This window comes from Triturus cristatus, chromosome 4_2, assembly GCF_964204655.1.
Source record: "Triturus cristatus chromosome 4_2, aTriCri1.1, whole genome shotgun sequence".
Lineage (NCBI taxonomy): Eukaryota > Metazoa > Chordata > Amphibia > Caudata > Salamandridae > Triturus > Triturus cristatus.
Window position 1 is genome coordinate 87514383 of NC_140586.1, and position 25286 is coordinate 87539668.

The window sequence follows — 25286 nt, forward strand, 5'->3', positions numbered from 1 at the left end:
TGTCGGGTCAGCCGACTTCTTGTCGGACGGTCTCGAGCTCGAACCGAACATCCGACCACCTTCTAATGAGGGCCACAGTTGTAAATAACTAATGTTTTCAATTATTTGAATGCATTTTAGTTAATATATTACTTTTAGGTGTTCGTATTGTTGCTATAATTGCTATTAATTGTATAAAATATAGTTTGTAATTTTAAGTGATTTAGTATATTTTAAATGTTGTTGCAGCAGATTGTTGGGTTTGTAGGGGATAGGGTGGGATATGATTAAATAGGAAATCTTTTTAATTTAAAGGGAATTTGTTATTGTTTATTCTTTAAATGATTATTAAATATGTATATTTACATGCTTTATTGTAGTTTGGATGTCAAGTTGATTTGTTTTCAGTTTTATTATTAGTAATAGTAGGTTATGTTGTTGTAGCAGGTTGCTGGGTGTGTAGGGCTTTAGGCTGGGAAGTTAATTAAGTTCTAAATAATTGAAAACATAACTAAAATGATTGCTAGTTTTTATTTATTAACTAATTATTTATTAATTGCTAATTATGTAAATTGTTTAATACTGATTTATTTAAGTTCTATTTTAGTTGCCGGGTGCTGGGTTTGTTCAGAAATAGGCTGGGAATTTAAAATGACATGTATTTAAATTTAATGCTAATTTTTAAATGTAATATTTGATTATTGATTGTGTAAATTACCCAATTTATTACATATTGTTATACTGCTGTACTGTTTTGCTTCTTTTAATGTTTCTTTTACACATGTTGCAGTGTTATTTAATTTAGGCAATTCGTTTAATAAGAATATACATATATAATTTATTATAATTGATATTTCTATGTAATTTATTCAGAGGTAATGAATTATGAATAATGTTTTTATATTTATTATTTTGTTAAAAAATAACTCATTTATTAAACGGTAAGCGGTTGTGAAACTTTTTGCAATTATATTTTTTACTTAAATTGTATTTGTATTAATTGAAATGAAATAAATTAATAATGATTGCTTAATTGCATTTTTTGGGTAGTTAGAGGAATTGATATTATATGTTACTTTATCCATACTTTCTTTACATATTATATATATATATATATATATATATATATATATATATTACCTACTGGCGGTCGCCAGTAGGTAGTTATAGTTAGGACCCTGTTTCCATAGGAAATCCGCAACATTCTATTTTGAATAACTTTGGCGCCGGTCGACGAATCCTCGCGAATTTCTCAAAATAGGTGGGGCGCTACGCTCCGCTCCTTCCCTGAAAGTCTCGGGGGGATTCATCAAGCGGGGGCTGAGATAAAAGGGGGGTCCCAAAACGCGTTTTTCCCATGCATTTTTCCATAGGACCTTTAGACAGGGCTACAGCCCGAACGGCTGAACAGAATTACTAGAAATTTGGCAGAGAGGTAGTCCTCAGGTCAAGGAAGTGCCTTTTGTAGGTTTGGTGTAAATCTGTTCAGTAGATTATGAGAAAATAGCCTTTAAATCAATATATATATCTGTAAGCGCGCAGCGTGCGCGCTGGGTGCGCGCACCTTGCCGTGCGCGAGCGCAATTCTGATTGGTTGTTAGATCTTAGTAAACATTCGAATCGGTGGAAATCAGGAAGCGGCGGCCGCCATTTTGTCTATCGCATAAAGAGGGGGTGATAAACAAAGGGGGAGAACTTGAAAAGGGGGCAGAGTGGGGAGAAATTGACCCAGTAGGCATTGTAAGGGGGTCACAGTAGGACCTTGTAGGGCAAAAAAAAAGATTTATATTTTGTTAAAAAATATCGCCGAGTGCGCGCACCCAGCGCGCACCCGGAAAAAAACTTTATTAAACAAATTTAAAAAAAATCGCATTTAAGTGTTTAGATATAAGGTGGCTCTAAAAAGAGCCCTTGTGTTTATTGTTTGTTTTTTGGTACCTACAAGTAAGTACCGATGCAGAGTCTAAGGTTCAAGAGGAAGACTCTGTTGCCTTCATCAGTGAAGTGTACACCATCTCCTCTATAAATGTCTTGCATGTTGTAACGCAAGTTGTTGTGGTATATAGAACCCATACCATAGTCACGGAGGAAAGCAGAAATAGATTTGTTGACGTGCTTCCTTGCTTTGTCAATCTGCGGACAAAATTGGTTGGACCAGTTCCACTTTTGCCTTTGGCATATATTAGAATATACAAAGGCAGTTTGTGGAAAAAGCGACATCAATTGCACAAAGGTGTCCTTAATAAGCATTTCCAGACCTACCCCAGTTAAAGTGCCTAGATCATTACCACCACAGTGCACAATAATAAGGTTAGGCTGTGGGAGATGTAGAAAGGTTTTCACCAAAGGCATTAATTGGTGCCACTTTAACCCTCTCTGACCAATCCATTTGATGTCTACATTTGGCAAAGCAAGGTCTCTCACCATACCTCTTTTTACTGCAAATTTTTCACTCCAGAAGACATAGCTGTGTCCTACAATCCACACTGTGAACATCTTCAAAGGAGATCTGGATGCACTCAGAGGTGTAATTCAGTAGAATGGGAAAAAGAAATGAAAGACAGTTTGGAAATGGAGGCATACATATTTTTTTATAAAAAAAAAAGAACTGATTGGCTGTTTCATACCATTCTACACTAAAAACTAGGCTGTATGTGTAAATTTATAGAAGCATGTTTTGTATTGGTACAGAAAAATGTGTTACCAAAGAACAGTACTATGGATTTGCTGTAAGGTTTGAAAAGTCAAGCACTCTTGCTCTGTGGAATTGAAACATTGTTTGGCGAACTTCTGACCTAACTCCACACAGCAGTGTTCCATGAGCTGTTGCTATGGTAGCAGGCAAAAGTCAAGTTGGGGGAAGGGTACTAGGCAGAAGTCAAGTTGGGGGAAGGGTACTTTTGGAAAAGGGTTGGTTTTCAACCAATAGAAATGTGTGATTACATTTGAAAAAAAGGGGGAAGCACTGAGATTTGAAACTTACATGTATATGTGTGGAAAAATAGAGGGAAACTTTGCCATTATCTGGTTCTGCTGAGAGGAGAGAGGTGTAGAGAACAGAGATCCTGGCTCTGATAATCTGCTGTTTGAGTGCCACATTTCTTTCACAACTAACTAATTTTAAAGGTGAGGTTAGAGTTTGAGAGGAGATGTATATGGTAAATTAAGAAATGAATAATAGAAATGTAATTCTTTTTGTTGAAGTTGTGTTTATTATTTTCTGTTTTGGGAGAAATTTAAATGTGAGGAACATGTAAAATAATATGGACTATGTTTTCACGATAAATTAAGGTGTATTGGTATAAAAAAAGAATAGTTTAAGGGTTTGAGGTTGGACTCAGTAATGCAAATACATTCAGCATCACTAAGGCTGGTTGCCCTTGGTGGAATGTAGGCAGTCACCCAGGTTACACATGTTGGGAAATATAGGCAGAGATTTATTGTGTACAACTCTGGTAATTTTATATTTGCATTAGTAGGAAAAAGGGGGAGCGATTTTTTGGTGCAGAAGCAGACTCTTAGCACACACCCAGCTCCTTTCCATGTATAATCATGCACAGTATTTACAAGCGAGTGGGGTTTGAGGTTTCAGTCTGTAATGCAAATACATTCAGCATCACTAAGGCTGGTTGCCCTTGCTGGAGTGTAGGCAGTCACCCAGGATACACATGGTGGTGGTCTGAAAAAGCAGTCTGGACATGGGCTTTTTAAAAAATCTGAAAAGTGGATTCATAATGTGTCAGTCTGTAAAAGTGATTATTACTTGTCAAAAAAAAAGAGCAGTAAGTGTGCTTTCAAATTGGCAAAGAAATTTCGTTTTGTGACTAATGTGAAAACATGACTGTGTGCAAATAGGAATTACAGGCAGAGATTTATTGCGTTTTGCTCTGGTGATTTCACAGTTGCATTAGTAGAGATTTAATTTGTGAAGTTGTTGTTCTGAAAGAAATGCAGCCCATGAAAGGGGCAGCCTGTGTTATGTGCTTAAAATGATGGCATGACTCTGTGTGCTTCCATTTCTTCACCTCTTTTTGTATATTAATTTTTTTTTAAAAAAAAATTACAAAAAAAAAATTAAAAAAACCTTGGGTGCGCGCAGGTTGCGCGCACCTCAAAAAAATTTCAAAAAAAATATCTCAAAAAAAAAATTGGGGGGTTTAGTTTATAAGTGACTCTTAAAAGAGCCCTTGAGTTAATGGAGGGAAACAGGAAGAGAAAAACGCAAAAAAAGAAAAAACATCTATGGCCTAGTGCACGGATGCGCATCAAATTTTCTCTGAAGGAGATCAAGACTGGTCTCCCCCACAGAAATAAGAGAACCGCAATCAGTGCACCGTGTAGACAACCTCGCCAAACAAGGTGGACCAACAAGAGGTGTAGAAACAGGTGAAGGCACCATCGCAGCTGAAGTGCTCCCCTGAGCTGCCGAAGATGTGCTCGGCTGAGCTGCTGCTGATGTCGTCGGCTGAGCAGGTGGAGGGTTTTCTCCAGAAGCTCGACGAAAAGTCACTGGATGCATTTTGTCAACATGCCTCAACATAGTGTGAATGCTAAAAGAATATTTCTTGTTAGGATTCCCACGTGACAAGACTTTTTGACAAAGTACACAAGTAACTTTCGGTGCATTTACCTTTTTCTGACCTTCTGGAAAAGTGAAAAACTGCCATATAAAGCTGTCTTTTTGCTTCCTGTTCCTCTGCCTCTCAAGAGTGTCCTGGTCACTGTCTGAAGATGGTTGCTGTTCAGCCATTGTCTCTCAACAACAGAATAGCTCCTTCTCCAAAGGAATCAGAACTAATAATGAGGGGAGTAGGTGTGGTTTGGGAAGAATCTAGAACTGAAAGTACTTCAAACCAATCAAAAGTGATGATTCTTGATCACATGACTTGCCATGAGGGGATTGGGTGTGGTATTGAAACAATTAGAAACTGAAAGTAATGATAACCAATAAGAAGTGTTGTTTTATTATGTATAAACCCGAGGTGCGCGCACTGCGCAAGCTCCGAGCGCGCACCCCGTGAAGACGTATGCACGAACGCGTAAGCGCGCAGGTGCATACGTCATATGCGCGTACCTAGCGCGCATACGTTGAGCACGCGTATACGCGACCGTTATTGCGCGTAATTTTAGCGTATGCGGAAGTAAACCGCGTCGAGCGCGTAGGACGCACGCACGCATGCGTACGTACGTACGCATACGTACTGGGTGCGCGCTCCCAGCGCGCACCATGAAGTATATTTGCGGACGTAAATAACATACGCCGGAATTCATAAAAAACTTACGAAATAGTACTAGGAGCGCGCTCAGAGCGCGCACCCCAAGAATTTATATATAAAAAAAAAAAGTGGACAAAAAATAATTTAAAAAATTAAAAAAAAAAAAACATTATCCTAATTGAATTTTTTTTAAAAATAAATTAAAAAAAAGATACAGATAATATATAAATGAATATATAGTAATTTTATTTTTATTAAAAAAAAATATCTTTAATTAAAAATACAAAAATTAGCATATAAAAAACCGTACAAATTCAGTGAAAAAACCAAAGGTTTCAAAAACGTTATAGTTAGGAATTAGCATTTAAAAAACCTTGCAAATTCACTGAAAAAACCATAGGTTTCACACACGTTATAGTTAGGAATTAGCATTTAAAAAACCTTGCAAATTCAATGAAAAAACCATAGGTTTCACACATGTTATAGTTAGTTGGACATTTCACTCGTAAAAAACCAATGAAATTCCCCCGGTATAGTTAGTTCAGCTAACTATAACTCGCGCACCCGCAATCCACTGCTGATGACGTCACATATTACATCACTCATGACATGGTCAGTGACATCACTCATGACATCACTGATGACATCTCAAATGACATCACTGATGACATCACTGATGACATCATCCTTGTGATTGTGTAGCAGACCTCCTCTCACCCTAATATAACCTTTGATACACACATTCAAAAATAGAAACTACAATGTTCAAAATAATGGACATACCAATACCAGTTACAACAACCAAATCAATAATTCAAAGATCCACATACAAATCCACTCATTCACCAACAGTCCTATACAGTCACTCATACATGTACTCACTCATCATATGTACTCATACACCTATACATCCTGTTTCATAATGTCACTCATCCATAGAGTTACTCACACACATAGTCACTCATGCTAATAAAGATTAAAACATACAATTATATGCATATACAGTTATACACACACCACCACACTTACTTATACGGAAACTAACACATACTTAGTCTTTTAAACAGTCACTTATAGAAAAACATACTTATTTATACAGGAACTCTTTCAATCTCTTACTCTCACATATACTCAATTAAAAACACCAATAGTCACATATACTACTATAAAATATATGAAGTTACTCATAAAGACACTATTGACACAGTCATTCACTCAATAACACACCCATACACACACTCATCCACCCATACAGTCCTGCACACATGCTGTCTTCAACACATACAAACAGTGAGTCACTCATTCATGCACCTATGCACTACGTAATACCCCCCACCGAACCATGCAGACACTCAGACTGATACTCCAAAAACCAACTAATAACCTATATAGACACCCATGTAGCTACTCACCAACTCATGCAGCCACCTATACACAAAGTGAGAGACTGATACAGATATTTACATACTTAAACATTACTCACAAAGCCATGTATTCACTATGATACACTGAATCAGTCACATATTCAATTTTTCATAAAAAAAACATCAATTTAGACATTTATATACCCATTTATTCTTCCATCGACCTTGAGATATACATATATAAAACATATTTAATTTTCAGAAAAACACACATTCACTAGATGATGTCATCAGTGATGTCATCAGTGATGTCATTTGAGATGTCATCAGTGATGTCATGAGTGATGTCACTGACCATGTCATGAGTGATGTAATATGTGACGTCATCAGCAGTGGATTGCGGGTGCGCGAGTTATAGTTAGCTGAACTAACTATAACGGGGGAATTTCATTGGTTTTTTACGAGTGAAATGTCCAACTAACTATAACGTGTGAAACCTATGGTTTTTTCATTGAATATATATATATATATATATATTGGTATTTAATACTATTAAGTGTATAAAAATGTTTACAGCATTAATAGAATTTGTATTCATATATGTAATCCTTTTGAAGTCAAACACTTTCCCTACAGATGTGTAGACTGGAGTAGGAATGGTAAATTGAAACCCTCCAAAATCCAACATTTTCCCTATTATTGCTAAGACTTCAGCGGGAATAGTAAATAGTCCCCACTGCTGCTTCGTGTGTAGTGGCAATAGTAAATATCAACCCTCCAAAATCCAAGGATTACCCTACTGTTGCTTACACAGGCGTGGGAATAGTAAATTGAACTCCTCCAAAATCCAACACTTTCCCTACTATTGCTTAGACTAAAGCGGGAATAATACCTTTAACCCCTCTAAAGTCCAACACTTTCCCTCCAGTTTTTTAGATTTGAGTGGGAATAGTAAATGTAACTCCTCCGAAATTCAACACTTTCCTGTTGCTTAAACTGAAGTGGGAATAGCATATCTAGTCTTTCTGGAGTCAAATACTTTTCCTAATGTTGGTGAAATAGAATTTATATTATTTTTTGTTTATTTTGTATATCTAATATTGTTTGATTTTTTTTCTTTTAATATATATTATTTTCAGTATACGTGTGTTTTTGAGTAATAATATTGTAGTATTTTATATATTGGCTAAATCAATTTATATATTTTGTTAGTGAATTGTTTATATATTTTATGTTTATGTTGTAGTTTGTATTTTGTATATTATACATATACATGTATTAATACATATGATTTTTATAGTACTAAATTGAAACTATTAATAAAAAATTATGAAAACAAAATAGGTTTAATTAATGATTTCATTATATATATATATATATATATATATATATATATATATATATATATATATAACCTACTGGCGGTCGCCAGTAGGTAGTTATAGTTAGGACCCTGTTTCCATAGGAAAACCGCAACATTCTATTTGGAATAACTTTGGCGCCGGTCGACGAATCCTCGCGAAATTTTCAAAACTAATGGGGCGCTATGCTCCGCTCCTACTCTGAAAGTCTCGGGGGGATTCGTCAAGCGGGGGCTGAGATAAAAGGGGGGTCCCAAAATGCGTTTTTCCCATGCATTTTTCCATAGGACCTTTAGACACAGCTACAGCCCGAACGGCTGAACAGAGTTCCTTGAAATTTGGCATAGAGGTAGTCTACAGGTCAAGGAAGTGCCTTTTGTAGGTTTGGTGTAAATCTGTTCAGTAGATTCTGAGAAAATAGCCTTTAAATCAATATATATATCTGAGCCAGCTTACGGTGCGCTTACGGTGCGCTTACCGTACGCGCACGCCGCCGTGCGCGAGCGCGATTCTGATTGGCTGTTAGATCTTAGTAAACATTCGAATCGGTCGAAACCAGGAAGTGGCGGCCGCCATTTTCTCTCTCGCAGTCTGTGAGGGGGTGAAAAAACAAAGGCCAAAAACATGTAAAGGGGCTGTTTAGACAGCTCCTAAGCACCTAGCCATGTTGAGGGAGTCCTCAAAGATCCCCCAAGGCCAAAAACGGAATTTTAATTTTTTCGATAATTTCGCCGATTACGCTTACCGTACGCGTACGGTAAAAATTTATAAAAATAAAAAAAAATCCATACTCTCCCCACCCCATGTGCAATTGTTGCCCGAAGGGCACCATTTGTGCATGGCATATTACAGATGTGAAAAATTAAAATATTACCTTTCACAACGAAGCTTATCATATGTCCTCCATGTGCGCACGGTGCGCGAAGCGCATCGTGCGTACATGGCCCATCTAGCGTAACGTGGGCACGCGGTGCGCATAGCGCACCGCGTGCCCACCGTGCGTGCACGGCACTAACTGCGTAAAGTGGGCGCGCGGTGCGCGAAGCGCACCGCGTGCTCACTGTGCACGCACGCGCGCACGGAACGAACTGCGTTAAGTGGGCGCGCACGCCACGAATGGCGTAAAGTAACTTAGCATTTAAAAAACCGTACAAATTCACTGAAAAAACCATAGGTTTCACACACGTTATAGTTAGGAATTAGCATTTAAAAAACCTTGCAAATTCAGTGAAAAAAACATAGGTTTCACACATGTTATAGTTAGCTGGAAATTTTACTGATAAAAAACCAATGAAATTCCCCCGTTCTAGTTAGTGCAGGCAACTATAACTCACGCGACCGCAATCTTCTGCTGATGCTAATACTGTATTTAGACACTTATTTGCCCATGTCTTCTTCCATTAAATTTTAGCTATACATATATTACAAATATTTTTTTTTCATAAAGACACGTATGTCATCAGCAGAGGATTGCGGTCGCGTGAGTTATAGTTGCCTGCACTAACTAGAACGGGGGAATTTCATTGGTTTTTTATCAGTAAAATTTCCAGCTAACTATAACATGTGTGAAACCTATGTTTTTTTCACTGAATTTGCAAGGTTTTTTAAATGCTAATTCCTAACTATAACGTGTGTGAAACCTATGGTTTTTTCAGTGAATATATATATATATATATATATATATATATATATATATATATATATATATATATACACATACACATTAATAGTTAGTGGAACTTATTTACTGCACATTATGTTAATTTTATATATTATAATATTTAACATTTACTAGTTTAAACTTTATATATGAGCAAAACGATATTTTTGTATTTGACGATATTATTGTCCGCAATATATTTTTCCTTTATTTTGTCATTTCCATTATAAGTTTAGAAACACAATATTGTGGTAAATTATATTTTTGACACCATATTTTTGTTAATTAGATTATATACCACGATATTGTGTCATTGCACCTCGTACTGAAGATTAAGAGAGACAGATCTCCATCCATATTTTTGTGAATTTTATTTGTAGTGCATGAAGTGGGGATACTAACGTACTGCTTTATGTACTTCAAAATGATTTTTGGGAAATCGAGCCATATGAGACTATTTTAGATTAATAAAACTGAATGACTGAACCATCACCCAATGAGTTGTGCTTCATACTAGTTTATGTGTTGTCAGACTGAGGGATTGAATCCCGATTGCACATTTTAATTGATTAAATACAACTAAAAAACGATAAATTAGAGAGTGCATTTACAAGGACCACCTAATAATTCAGGTTTGAGAAAACACAGAGGTCTTTAAAAATCTCCATTGTACCTGCGTTCGTCTTTTTTAAATAAATTCTATCTGCATATACCTGCTGCTTAAACAATAGCCCTTAGAAACATTTCTGTGTCTGGGCTAGACCAGCAGTCGAAACCCTTGTAGGAAATACTAGAACTTTTACTGACAAGCTTCTAGGAAAGAGTTCATCCTATGACTTTTGGAGAAGCGCATGGGGGAACTCTGCTTCAGATTCAACTGATCCTTTGGATGCATTCTGGTCCAGTGTGTGACACGGGGGGTTCAAAACCCAGTTGCCCGTTGGGCCACCCATCCAGGCTCACCTCACTCAACCACAGCTAGAATGGGACAAGCTTTTATGAAGGGCTGGGTACTCCAATTTTGGCTGTCCTAGGTGGAAGTATCCAAGTGTAACATGCCACATCACCCTCCTCCTACCCATGCACCCAACCCACACTGACCAGCATGCTATTTAACATTTCCCTTTCCTTAGGTTCTTTGACAAACAGGTGCCCTGGCAAGAAATCAATCAAGTTGGGATTAAATCTTTTTTCGTAGGAATTTGTTGTCTTTTTCTGCCCACGGCTACATGCAAATGCCGAGTTAAATAGCTGTATTTTCTTTTAAATATCACACTGATATTCCTTAGACCTACCTCACTGTGGAAAGAAGCGCACTTTGAAGCTATGTCCCTGCTGAGCTTGGTTTAAAAGGCGTACGCTTTTGCCTGACCAAATGTGTAGGATCTCATGAGTTATCTTAGCTTAGACCTGGCAGCTGGTTAACTGCATCTTCCTTCCATAACCTTCTGAGAGGTGTCACTCACCTAAGAGTGCAATAGCGTCATCGCAGCCATGACACCATCAACGGTCTCCAAAGCTTCCGTCAGCAATCTCACATATAACTATGTAGAAGGTGCGATGCTTCCTTTAACCATGAAATAGTAAAATATATTTGACATTTCTTGTGTTTCAACTGCCTCCATAATCTTTCTCAAGGCCAACATTAAACCAGTAGCAATTAATACTGCCATCTAATCGTGAAACTACTAAATAGTTGTCTAACCTGGGAAATTAGTGAAAATGCATGATAATTTAATGTGTATCATTGTTCACAGAATACACTCCAACACATGTACCAATGTCTCTTACTTTTAAAGTGTGAATAATGAAGGAAGCCATTAGAATTGCTGTTTCATGTTTGTGCGATTGATCAAGAATATGAGGTTTATTTCTAGGGGACATAACAAGTAGTTGGAACACAATGTTTGAAAACACATCAAAGAATAGGATACATTTTCTGGCACTGAGAGCATTGATAAAGCCAGGAATCTGGCGGCACATCTAAGTGTCAATAACACATTGAAGCATAGCTCTTTAAATTTCTGACTACTGTTCCTTTGCCTCATGTGGGATGAAAACAAGCATTTGTGTAAGGTTTCTCATCTGTGCACCTGTTTTGTTGATATAATTGAAGAGCGTCAGAGACGTGTGTTAATAATTGTGTGAATAACATGAATATTTTCGATCCATCAACTGTCTGGGGATTTTACATAAGAATCCATTTAAAACAATTGCTACAGAAGGGAGTTGACTTAGTAGTAGTCTTCTGAGTTGGAGACTGGGGAAATCTAAGTCATGAAAGACAATAGAACACTTGTGTAAAATACTTTACAAGGCATCCACAACATGGGATCACATAGTGACAAGACATATTGCCAGGAATAGCTGTAGAGGTTTGAGATCAGTAGTTGTTGCAAAGTTGGAGAGGTGAAGGCCAATGGGACTGTCCATCTAGGAGAGGCGGTGTTGAGTGCAAATACTTGGGTGCATAAATTTGACCTGCAAATACTCTGAAGCATGGAGTTGCAAGAATCGATTTGGCAATGCCATCCAGATTACTATTCCCCAAGGGTGACATCCAGTTACTTACCCATGCTGGCAATAATGCTGTGCACAGGCAGGCGGGTCAGACCATGGTAGGCTGACTTGGGAAGACCAGTCTTGGGGATCTGCTCTTGCTGCTTGAAGACAAAGGCTGAGTTCTCCTCTTTGGAGATGTGGATATAGAAACAGGTGTCAGAGGTAGCCATGATGTGGCAGGGCCCTGGGTTCAACAGGATGTTGCTCTTCTCCTCACGGCACACTCCGATCAGGCACACTCCGTACCTGTGTGCGAGGGAGCAGAATAAGAGCAGGCACATTATGACTCTTCAATTCAGGCAGGAGACAAGTGTGAGTTACACATGCAGTTGTTTAACAACAGCTATTCATTGAGTCAACTCACATTTAACCTTAAAGAAGTCAAAATGAAGTGTTACATATGTTCACAGTTTCAAATAGATGTAGACAGTTTTTGTTGGAAGGTTTGGTTTGCATCTGGCATGAAGGAATATTTCCTTCTTAAAAGAGTCTTAAGATAAGACAATAAAAAGATAAATCACAAGAATGGCCGTGGCCCCATGAGAGGAAGCCCCACAACACACCCCACCACACCACATATCAGGAGGGCCTTAGATGAAGCACTTTTCTCTGTATGTTTGTTTGTTTGCTTATACTTTGGACAGGGTGCAGAGATGTGCATTGCATGTGAAAGGATACCAACTGGAGGAGTGGACCTCTTGTGTGTGTGGAAGAATATAGGTAGAGGTAGGAGGAGTAACATCTTGTGCATTTGGAATGATAAGAGACAAGGTGAGCTGAACTACTTCTTAAGAGGGCCTAAGCATCTGGACAGAGAGAGTGGACCTACTTTTTGTGAGCATGGAATGAGGCGTACGTGAAGCTCTTGCCCTCGTATTCCCCGAAGAACTTGCTCTCGCCCAACTTGATGTGATGCACCTCATTGGCCGAGCACCGACTGTAGATGCGCTGCCACTGTTCTGGGGAGGACGGCCCTTCCCTGGTGGGAGAAAGAGAGGAAGAAACTGTCTCTGAGGTAGGTATGAAATGTAGCCTTAGCACATATATGGTGACTGCAGATACATGCTGCCATTTTGTCAATTTCTCTGCCACTGTAACACTGTAAACTCCATTATGTTTCCAGATGCAGGCATCTGCTGTAATGCTTCCATTGCCCCCCCCCCCACCCCCGACCCCCCATGAGCATCAGTGGCCAAATTAAATCTATATCTGGTTCTGATCCAGCTTCTTATGGAACGTTCTCTCTGCTTACCATGCTTTTCACTAAGCACTTCTCGCTGTAACTTCTGAGGGCCTGCTCTTCCTCAACACACCTTATTTCACAATCTCTGTTCCAAAACTTCACACCCCATCTGTAAGATGCCCACTTCTACTGTATCAATATTTCAGGCTCACTTCAATGTCTCCAATTTTATTTCATAACCCCTCGTTCTAAACTTCACCGCCCTCAGTAGGATGCTAGCCTCTACAGTATTACCACTAGAGGTTCATTTGAATTGCTCCAATGTTATTTTACAACACCTTGTTCTGTAACTTCACCCCCCTCTGTAAGATGTTTTAATCTACTGTATTAATGCTACATGTTTGATTTTATATCTTCAATGTTATTTCATTTAATAAATCTTTTTAATTCGTTTTCTATGCTGACAAACAACCAGAAATAATCTTATACAGCATTAGTGCCTTTTAAGTGTGGTACATTTCAGCTGATAGGTATACAGTAATAAATTGAAATAGTTCAAGGCTTTTCTAGATTCGTCAATTGCCATGTCAACTGAAAAAAGGCATTTTTGTTTCAAACATTTGCCTGCATGACTCCTAAAATACAAAAACAAAACTGCTGGAGGTACAGTATATTGGTAAATGCTCTGTAGAATTCCTGAAGGGAGAATACATATTTATTAGGGTTATAAGCCCAGGGACACTGATAATTTGCGTTTTGCAAGAGCCTTTCTCAATTCAATTATACTAAAACAGTGCGTGACCCATACATTATTTGTTCAATATTACCCATTATCAATACCATTATTAGAGGGAAGAATTCCACCTTGTACTATCGATAGATGACCATACGCGCAATATTGTTTCACAAGCCTGAATATACTCCTGTTTCCTCATACCCTGTTTTGCTTTACTTTTTTCAGTTCCGCCCCCTCGCACTCTGCCCAATTGAGTAACTCTTTTATCCACTGCCATAGACTAATTCCATCTGAGGCTTTCCATCTCATTAAAAGCTATCAATGAGCTAATATTAATACCAAGGGCAGATTCATAAGGTTTTGCACCAGGGTTGCGTCAAGTTTGTGTTGGGACAGCGTTCCATGGGTGTAGCTTAGGCATTCTCTTGCATCATGCATACATTTTGAAACATTCCCAGATTTGCTAAAGCTAGTAAACATCTAATGCTGCATCAAAATGCTACACCTTCCCAGGTGAGGTGTAAATAGTTTTATTTCTCCTCATTACTTCCACTTTCTTTGTGTGCTACAAAATGCAGCACACATAGAAATATACCTCTAAGGATTGTTTTTGTCCGGGAAGGTATCCCGTACCAGGAATGCAGGCCCTCTTGCACCATGGTGCCTGGGTGCCTACATTGGCGCTAGGCAGCCACAATTGCACCAGCGCTAGGAGAGAGCTGAAGAACGCCATTTCTCAGTAGATATGGCGCTTTTCAACTCTCTCCCAGTCAAGCAAAGCAGTGCAGAAACTTTTTCTTGCTGCACTGCATTGAGTAAATTCAAAGTAAATATGCCCCATTATCTATATATCTATGTATGGCAGCATTCGCCATAACCCTTCAAAAAAGACTGAGGAGGCAGTTGTTTGGAGTTTTGGTGACATTTCTATCTGTGGATTCAATAACGAAGTGCACCACTGTTTCCCTATATGCTATCAACGAAGGACAACACCACAGAATGTGATAATAGTCAGCTCCCTCTGTGTTACACCTTGGACATGCTGTGTGCGTGTCAGGAAACATGAGATTGGTCCTTTTAGGGACGACGTGCACTCTATGTAGGTAAAGATCCAGAATTCATTGAAACCTGCAATTCCTGGAAGCATGAGGGGTATATTTTAAAATGTTATCCAGTCCCCGTCAATAAGTGGATTCCCCATATCCTAGGTTTAGTGATCATGCAGCTCATTCAACTCAAACTTGGATGTGCAATTAATGCTCTACATACAAGACAAGTCGCTCTATGTTTACCATCAATCATGCATATGTCCATTAAACAACAGTACAATGGGGGTTGCAATATGCCTTACTTTCACCAACTTTGTATTTTAGCTAGGGCTCTCCAAAATTATAATTAGGGATGTGTGAAATAACTCCCAAAACATTTACCATGCCTACATGGGTGGTGCCAAATGTGCCATGCCAATGTCACTGGTGATTTGTATACCAAAAATACATGTAAAAAACACTTCATTTCCTTCACGTGACCCAATGTTCAGAATTCCCAGCTGCCCTGTAATTCCAGATGAGAGTTCATTTGAAGCTTCAAGTCCAGTTAGGGTCCAGGAAGCTGGATACATTCCCTTGAATGTCCTCCTCTGTCATTTCATGTGCATGATTACATGAATATGTAGGGTTCTGGTGGACCCCGACTGAGGACGCTAGCAACCTGTAGCCCGTGCGCTGGCCTGCTGTTTCACAAAGTGCTCTGAAACGGGTCCCATAGGACCAGGGAGGGATCCCTTGCCTGGCCAGGTTAAGAAGCTCTTACAGGGTCCTAGGTCAGAGCTCCAGCTTGCCGAGAGAAAGCATCCATCCCTGGGCTCCATTCTCTGACCTGCCATGACACAAAGTGCTCTGGAAGGGGTATTGCAGGGCTGGGGAAGGCGTTCCTACTGGACTGGGTGAAAAAGCTCTGACTGGGCCGTAGGTCCGAGCTCCGGTTGGCCCTAGGGTTGAAGACCTCCATTATCTGGCCCACTGTGTTGCAAAGTTCCCGGGGTGGCTCCCGCAGGCACCGAGAGGGCTCCCCTGCTTCGCCAAGGTGAAAAAGCTTTGAATAGGCTCCAGGTCAGAGGCCCAGCTGGTCTTAAGGTGGAAGCTCCATTATCCAGCCTGCTGTGTTACAAAGTGCATGGGACAAGGTCCCACAGGTAGCGGGTAAGCCTACCCTGTACGGCCGGGTTAAGAAGCTCTGACTGGGTCTGGGCCAGAGTTCCAGCTGGCCCGGGGTGGAAGCCTTTATCCCTGGACTCAATTCTCCAGCCCACGGTGTTACAAAGTGCCCTGGAAGGTACACACAGGCCTGTGAAGTGCACCCCTGCTTGGGTGTGTAAAAAAGCTCTGACTCGGCCTAGGTTAAAGCTGTGGCTGGCTCTGGTGGTAGAAGCCCGTAGCCCTGGGCTCCCTTCCTCAGCTCGCTGTGTCGCTTAGAGCCTGGGACCCACTTGCTTGGGCAGAGTTCCCCTGCTAGGCCCGGTTACGAAGTTCTGGCTGGGCTTTGTGTTAGACCTCTGGTTGGCCCTGGGTTGGAAACTCCCACCCTGAGACCCCCTCCCTTGCCGGACATGTCACAAAGTGCCTGGACAGTCTCCCACAGGCAACGAGCAGGGCTACACTGTTTGACCTGGTGAAAAAGCTCTGACTTGACCCCAGGTCAGATCTCTGTGAGGTCCTCCCTTACAGTCACAGGCCCGAGTCCCAGCTTGGGCTCTGAACTTGGGCCAGGGAGTCCGTGGCCCGTCTAAGGATAAACAGATCTGATTCAAAAGACATAGTGTGGCCAGATGGCCATCACTCAAGGCCGGCTATCTGGTCGCTCAATTCATAGGAATGCATGGTGTGTCCAAATGGCTGGGCTGCTCTGGAAGTCTCTATAAGGGCCATTTGAATTTTCAAGCTCCAGTAGGTCAGACATTTGCTGGAATGTCCCTTCTGTCACTCGGTGTGCACGGATTACAAGAAAGGCAGGTAGTTTTCCTCCCGAGTAGATGAGACAAGCCCTCGGTTGTCCTGGGTTATAGCTCAGGCAGGCCTTGGATTGGAAACCCTTAGCCCTGGGCTCCTTTCTTTGGCCTGCTGTGTCACTGAGTGCCTGGAATGGGGGCCAGCAGGGCAGGGGAGATCTCCCCTGCTTCGTATGGTAAAGAAGCTCAGACTGGGCCCTGGTTCGGAGCTCTGGCTGGTCCTGGGGTGGGAGTACCCAGCCATGGGCTCCATTCTCTGGCCTGAGGTGCCTCAAAGTGCTTGGGTATGTTTCCCCTGCTTGGCTGAGTAAGAAGTTTTGACTAGGTCCAAGGTCAGAGCTTTAGCTGGCCCTGGGGAGGAAGCCTCCGGCCTTGGGCTCCCTTCTCTGACCGGGTGTGTCTCAATGTTCATTCAAGAGGGTATGAAACCGTTGAGAGGTAAATAAATGAGTTGTGTCAGTGCAGTTTACCCAGAGGATTTAACACTGCAGGACGGTGGGTCACCTGGCAGGGCGGATCCCTTCTGCTGGACCAGTGCCTTGGAGCACCTACGTCCCCCAGGGTGACTTTTCTCCATGGCAGTGTGCCCCAACTGACCCTGAGTCGGAGGAGAAAGCTAGTGGTGGCAGGTGGCTCTTCGCTCTGGTGGAGAGTGTTACAGCCTTCTATCAGCAGCTTCGCCATGTTCACGGGCCTGAGGGAACTTGACCCCTTCTGTACCCTTCCCCAGCAACTACCCTGGCCACTCTCAGGGTGCACAAGGGTTGGGAAGCCTATGCCGGGTGCCAGGGGTCTCCTGCGATGTCAGTTACCCACGGGACCTGTCTTGAAACATGGACCAAGGAGTTTAACGCATGTGCAAGTCAAAGGGCCGACCGAAACCCTGCACAGGGGTAGAACAGATAATAAAAAATCTCTGTCAAGAACTATCTCCACCTACCTGCTTAAAAATTCAATGGTCTGTTGCACTCAGAAAGAGCAAATGGTATCTTAAGTATACGAAACCTGTGTACAACTATAGAAATCAACAAAGTGAACATTGTATTTTAGAGAACCCCAGACTTGTACATTGCTCACTCCTACATGTATGCCGGAGATATAATAAACAATAGAATTGATAACATTATCAAAACTCACAACCTAAAATTATCAGACAGCAGATTCCTAGACTACTCTTTGCAATTATTTGCATCATTAGACTGGAAAAATAAGAATTTGGAAAAACCTCCCTGTACAAGGAGATGGCATAAAATACTCAGAAGGTAATCCAAAATCAACTTGTGGATTATGAAGCACTTGAAACTAAAGAAAAATCAATACATAGCTATGCATATGATGAGATAGAATCTCAAGAACACTAGAGAAACAAAAACCAGAGGAAGAGATCAAGCACTCGCTAATTGTAGATATTGCGAAGAAATATGTGAAACATTTGCTTATGTGTCTATTGTATGTTCTTAAACACAACCAAATTCTGGAGCTCCTCATTGATAGAGTCAAAATATGCGGTTGGCCAACATACAGTGAACCTCACCAAATGAATAGTCAAGGTGAATTAAGAAACCCTGATGAATTATTCACCGCTGTCTCTATCCGATATGCGATTCATGTTTTCATAAGGGTAACATGAAGTGTAGTTGCCCTCTGGAACAATCTTTGTGCTGTTGGAGGCAAAACTGATTTGATTCTGATAGGCAGCAATAGCCCAGAATGAGCCACCACGTGGTGGTACAAGAATAGCCAAATGCCTCGTCATCTAATGCTCATGAATGGATGAATGAGATTCCCACTGTCCCTACCTACTATCTACTGAAACCTCAGCCAAGGGCCTCATGTTCCTTCTGACGTGTTGGGTTTCAAGCAGGAAGTGTCAGACAAAATACCACCGGGATAACTAGCTTGTGGTGGGCAAGCGTTTATAGTGATGTCCCTTTTTGATCCTTTGATGTCAGCGCTTCCTATCATTGTGAAGCAGAATTCAGCAAGCATTGGATTGTTCACCCACTAATAGAGAACAGAGGTTTAGACTGTTGTGAGACAGGTTAGTTTTAGCCTACTGATGATGTGTTGTTGCAGTAGTAATCTTGCTTGGTATGAGAAGAAATGCAGGCTTCAGACATTTGGCTTGTTGAGCCAACTAGGATAAGCTAGGGTCATCACTATAAGCCTCTAAGTCACAATCCCCCTTAACCCGTAATGATACTGCAGTTGAGCCTTGGTTGGCCCTAGATGGCCAGCCTCTAGACGGGTGCCTAGAGCCGCTCACTCTGGGACTGGAGTATGGACGTAAGGGACCACCTCTATCGCCCTTAGTAAACCACATGTCTGTAAGGCACCTGGTGCTAAATCATTCAAAGCCTACCTGATTCCTAGTCAGCATTTTGAAATTAGAAGAGCAGCTAACTCGCTGTGATCTATTGAAAGTCATTCTCTGATCCCAGCTTTAGTCTATGCCTGTGAAGACCTGCCCCCCGGTGTACCTCTACTGCTGGCCAGCAGGAGGTATATGTGTGCGGGTCAGTGGGAGGCAATCTCCGTCATGTGCCATGCAGCACAGGGGCCTCACCCTCAGGCACTGCACTGCCTGGTGCAGGGACAGTAGCACAATCCCTCACTGGTCAGCGGGATAACCAGATACCCAGAGTGGTCACCAGGGGAGTCACTGAGAGGCAAGTTGGCGGGTGACTCTAGGAAGGAGACTACTGAGCACTGGTCCCAGCATGTGCATCCACTCTGGCCGTTGTCAGTTTCTATGGGCCTGGGCACTCTGGCCACCAGGTCAGCCTAGGCCATCGGGTCGCTGGGTCAAGCCATTCCACCTGGTCACTGAATGGATGACCATATGACTGGAGGGCCCGCTGGCCACCAGATGACTCAAGAGCCATCCGGCTTGGCTAAATCTGACTTGTGCCTCCCCTGGGTTCTGTAAGCCCCCACTTTGCGGGGGCTTATTAGTCAAGGATAAATGGCTTCTGGGACAGGCCCCAGGAGAGAAGGGGTTTGGCTAGGGGCTTAACTTTCCTTGGCATCCAGGCTCCAGGAAGCTGGAAGGACACCCAGGGTACCCTTAGCTGATGGACTGGAGTTATAATCCCTACCCAGGGCACGAATGGCTGCAGAACAAGGAGGACTCTTATGTCCTTCCTGGGTGTGAGTGTTGCCCGGAAAAGCCTGCCCAGGATAGAGTAGGGCCCCACCTGCAAGGGTTTGTCAGGTTTAAGTATGTCCACCAATTATCTTGTCAGCTTTGAGGTGGCAAAAACGTCACCAGTGATGTGTCATTCTCAAGGTCGATCCACTGAATGGAAGATAATAGAAATTGAGTTTAGTTGAAGGGGCACCTCAAGAAATAATCACAATCATTGTCAAGGTGAACCGCTAAAGTCACTAAATAAACCTGATGTCAACCCCCTGGTAGCTACACAAGGTACCCCCAGAGCAGACAGGCTTAACTTAGAGGCAATGTGTAAAGTATTCATGCAGTACTAAGACAGTAATAAAGATAAAATGCAAAACAATAAAAATCCCCAAAAACTTTATAAGCAAAGAGCAAAGTATAATAAACAAAATGACATCAACAAGACACAAACCCGAGAAGGTCACGGAAAAACTGGTTCTAGGTGCACTTTGATGCTGATGGCGATTGAGTCCTGGTTGAAGATACCAAACAGGTTCGTCCTGGTCATAAATTATATCTTCTGACTTTACCCCTTTAAGTCCCAATCCACCAGTGAGTCCACTTCTAAAGCCTCTCAGGACCTAAGGGAGGCACTCAGACTCACACAGTGGCAGTTAGAGACCGCAACAGGGTCCAGGCCAGGTCCAGTTGCCATTGGTCAGGGGGACAGTTGTAGAAAAACACCTTTTGTATTTTGTTGTGTCCCTGTAGCTTTAACAGGACAGCCTTATGACTTCTGGAGTCCCCTTCTTTGTCCCGAGTACAAGAGTGAGAGTAGATCATGCCCCAAATGTCACATGAAAAAACACCAAGCAGACCTGTCAAGCAGGATGTGATAATCAAGAATGATTTGACACACTAATGCTACAGAGGATGCTCATAGCCCCATGACAGTGGCCACTCTAAACCAGTTCTTGGGCAGCTCTCCCTCCCAGTTTTGTTGGTGCCTGGCTGACTAAAAAGACAGAGGAGGCATGCCAGTCCTGCGCACTTCGCATGCTCTCCATGCAGGCTGCATTACAGCCTGTGTGGAGAACATGCCCAGGCTCCCAGTCAGCATCTGAGCGCCAAACCACAGCACGCAGACCAATCACAACGCTGCTAAGGCACTGTTGTGATTGGCTGACTGGGAGCCTGGGTGTGCTTCCTGCTCAGATCGAGCGAGGGACTACGGAGGAGAGACGGGGCGAGGACGGAACGAGAAGGTACGTTTTTTATTTTAATTTTATTTTCAATACCTGCCTCCCCCCTCTGCATCTTCCCTCCCCCCGCCACCACCACCCTACCTCTGATCCGTGCCAGCCACTGCTGGTTTTAAGGCTAGGTGGAAGGCGAGGGTGATGGAAGAAGTGGAGAATGGTGGCTGACGGGGAGCATGCAATGCTTCCCTGTGCCTTGTCTGAGATTTAGGAAGGGGTCAAGGCAATGATCCTGGTTAAAATGCAGCCTTTTCCCACAGTAATTTTTTCTGCTGGATTTTCCGGTCAGTAAACTTGGGTTTGGTGTTCCTGCACCCAGTAATTCTGGTTGCAGGAACAATGGACCTTTTATCAATATGTGGAACGAATTTCCACATGAGAATTTCGCTCTACACATTTCTCAATCAGGGCCCATGCCTTTTATGGGCATCATCTTGTAGGTGGGCAGATAGTGTGCAACACCAAGAGGCATGAGAAGCAATGAAAAACAAATAATCGTCTCCAAGTAAATGGTTTTAGGATGACCTCAGTGGTTGAAGTGGGCTGGCTCTATTGGGAACGACATTCCCCATCTTTTTTACAGTAACAGTTTCCATATTTTAAAAAAACAACAAAAAAAACTCTTCCAGAACGGATGCGACCTTTAGGTGCCCGCAGGGCCGGCTTTAGTGCTGGTGGCGCCCTGTGCGACAATGTTTGTTGGCGCCCCCCCAATGACCACCTCCATCACGGATTCTCTCACTAGCACCCTTTAACACTGACCAAGTCTCCATAACCACACTCTCTCAGATGCATTGAATTAGTTATATAGCGCCACTGATACCAGTGTAATGTGTCTAAGCACTGTGCATCACACACACATTACACAGAGACAATCAATCATACGTGTGTAAATCAGTGTATAGGAAATGTTACATAAGCCAAAGGACTAAAAGTGTAGGAGTCACATGGTATCCATACTGGTAGGCAGTATAGTTTAAGAGTTCTTAGTGTGGAGAAGCACAAACTCGGAGTCCAAAAAGAAACAGCATAGTTGGGAGTTTTCTTTAATAATGAGTATCGATTTCTAGCCAAATTAACCCTTTTTGCAACATTAATCAATGTTCTAATAATGTATACTTTGCTGTGTGTATGCAGTTCTAGGATGAAAGTTAATAGCTCACTATTCTATATTAGGACTTTAAGTTATAAATTGCAAGTACCAAAAAGGATGTCTCTTTTGAAAGCAGTAATCTGCTGATCTGTTTACATCATACCCACTCTGTAATCTACTTGGTACACGTTCTTTGCAGCAGGCATATTAACCCTCTGCACTAACTTCACCGAAGTCAAAACCTCAACTATACAAGATGCTCGTCTTGCTCCAGGAAGATAATTAATCACACAAGTTATCTTGACATTTATGTGAGGCCTGGTAATTGCTGGGGGAAAGAAACGCTTCAGCAGGTGCTTCAAAAGCATAATAAACTTTCAAACACGGTGTCCCCAGGAAGCCAGCACCCGGTGTGGTGGCACCGGTCACACCGCCCTAAAGCCGGCCCTGTGTGCCCGTGGCAGAAAGACAGGGAGTGGGTGGTGGTCGGTTATGTGAAGCAAAGGGAGAGGCAGTCAGCAAAATAAACAAACCTGCATGCCAGGGTGCCCGCTACCAGAGCAAAATGTAAACGTGCAAAAATGCACTAGGTACTGTCTGATTGTGTGTTGCTAAAAAAAAAACATATTTATAACTTGTTTTTTTATCTCAAACAGTGGCAGATTTAATAACAATTTGTACTGGATTGGTATCACAAACGTGACGTAAACCAGTGCACACGGTTGATTTGGGGTTTACTTTCAGTGCAAAACTTTATTTGTGCGGAAAAGTAGCCTGAAAGTAATGCAAAGTAGTGCCAGTGCTACTTCACTTCAAGGCAGCATACTACATTGTTGTTCCCATGCTTACATCCATGGTTTATAGCGCAAAGCCCTATCTACTAACCTTTATTAGAAGGGCTTTGCACAGAAAAATAACACATCTTGGAAACTATCTTTGACTTGGAGAAATGATTTTACTTCTCTACATTTTACCCACTTTGTACATGAGCTTTACAGTGCAGCACGCATGCAAAGTAGGAAAAGTGTAAGCATAGTATTTTGTAATGGAAAGGTACCCTTCCTGTGCAAAACCGATGCTTGCCAGAACGCGTATCGTTACACCACTGTGAAGGTGTGTGTTGGCGAATGTCAACCTAAAGTCCTGCAGCGCAGGGAGAGCAGAAAACAGTACTGTATCTTAGTAGGTATGGCACTATTCGCTACATTTTAGTAGATGTTTTTCAGTTCTACTCTATCCTTTTCATACAATACAGCGCATTGAGCGCAACTTTGTTTGCTGTGCTGCTATTGCGTGAAAAGTTGGTAAATCTGTCCCATAATTTCTTTGCAGTTTTTGCAGTAGCTTTTTGAGCCTTTCTTACACTTACATATTAGCAGTGCTTTTAGTTGCGGGCTGGGAGCCTGTAGCACTATATAAACGTATCACTATTTTACCGGTCCCGAATGAGGATTCAGTTGTCTAACTGCCTGGTTACAGGCAAAGAGTTCTGTGGGGACCCCATTAACCAATTAAGGTTCCATAGCATAAAATAACTAATTTCACACCAATTATTTTTACATTTATTTTTCTTTAAGGTGTGTGCCTTACTTTGTGTATGTATTCGCCTGAAGGTCAGTTTTTTAGCCACCTATTTGAATGGCAGCGCCGGCATTGCACTCAGCTCCCACTTTATGTATTTTAAAAAATTGGAAATTCTTTCTACAAGGGTTTCATTGAGGACGATCTCCAGCGCAGCCCAGAACGTACTGGCTATAGATCTGCATGTGTATTGGAAGCTACAGCAGCCTGGGATGGGATGGAGGGCGGGGAAACCCCTTTTAGCCCTATGGGCTTTGCGCACCTGCCGCAGAGCTCCGCAAAATATGTCAATCGCCCCTCCTGGCAAAACACACAGAAGGTTCTCTAACCCTGCCAATGAAGACCATAGGTTTTGTTTTAAAGTGCTTTGCCTCCCTTTACGTGCTTCTGCACCAGACTGTGGAAGGAGAGTGGGAGATTGGCACAAGAGCATACAATGTGGTCCAGCGCACATGTCGAGATTACACCCAGGGTGTGACTTTACATTAGGCCACAACTGTATCCTGCAGGCTGCTTGTCACCTCAGCTGCACCGGCGCTTTGTTTGCTCTTTTGTGGTGGGAGGGTGAGGCTGCTGGTGCAGGCCTGCCAAGTGCCACGCATCAGGCATGACACTAACGCATTTCAGTGAGTGTTCCCGCATCACCGCACTGAAATGCATTGTCACGCATTTTTGCCACTGACCGCACTCTGCTAACACTCTGAAACTGGCTGCCCGCTATGCCAGGTGCTAGCGCGCCGCCGCCGCTCAGACACACCTGTGTGCGCCCCGGGCCGCAGGCAGCAGACTTCACTTGCGGCCAGCAGCAGCACAGTTACTAAACAGTTAAAGATCTGCTCTCAGACTCAGTGCTACAAATGTTACAATCTGCCTTGCAGTCGTTGCGTTACATGTTCTGGTGCTGTGGGGTGATGATCCGATCGGATGTGACCTCAGGTACTCCTGGAACAGGAAGTTAGTGAGGTGGAAGTGGCGCGGGCCGGGGACTCGACTGGACTTGTCGTCGGTCCGTGCAGCGTCCCTCTCAGCATAGTCTGAGACTGAGTGCACTGCTGCCTGTGCAGCAGGAAGGCAATAATTTAATAGTACCGGCATTGGACCGGCCGGATGGCACACCATTGACTACCTCACCACAGTCACTCTCACTCAGGTCAGGTCATGGCCGCA

The 25286-nt window shown here is 42.2% G+C and overlaps 1 protein-coding gene across 1 annotated transcript in view; it reads right to left on the minus strand.

Annotated features, from left to right (window-relative positions):
• LOC146833056 (potassium channel subfamily T member 2-like) overlaps positions 1-25286 on the minus strand; it is a 783113-nt gene that overhangs the window by 402675 nt on the left and 355152 nt on the right. The window contains exons 17-18 of the mRNA XM_085599884.1: positions 12972-13121; positions 12153-12388 (exon numbers count right to left, since the gene is read on the minus strand). Of these exons, the coding sequence (XP_085456010.1) occupies positions 12153-12388; positions 12972-13121 (386 nt within the window). The remainder of the gene's footprint in view (positions 1-12152; positions 12389-12971; positions 13122-25286) is intronic.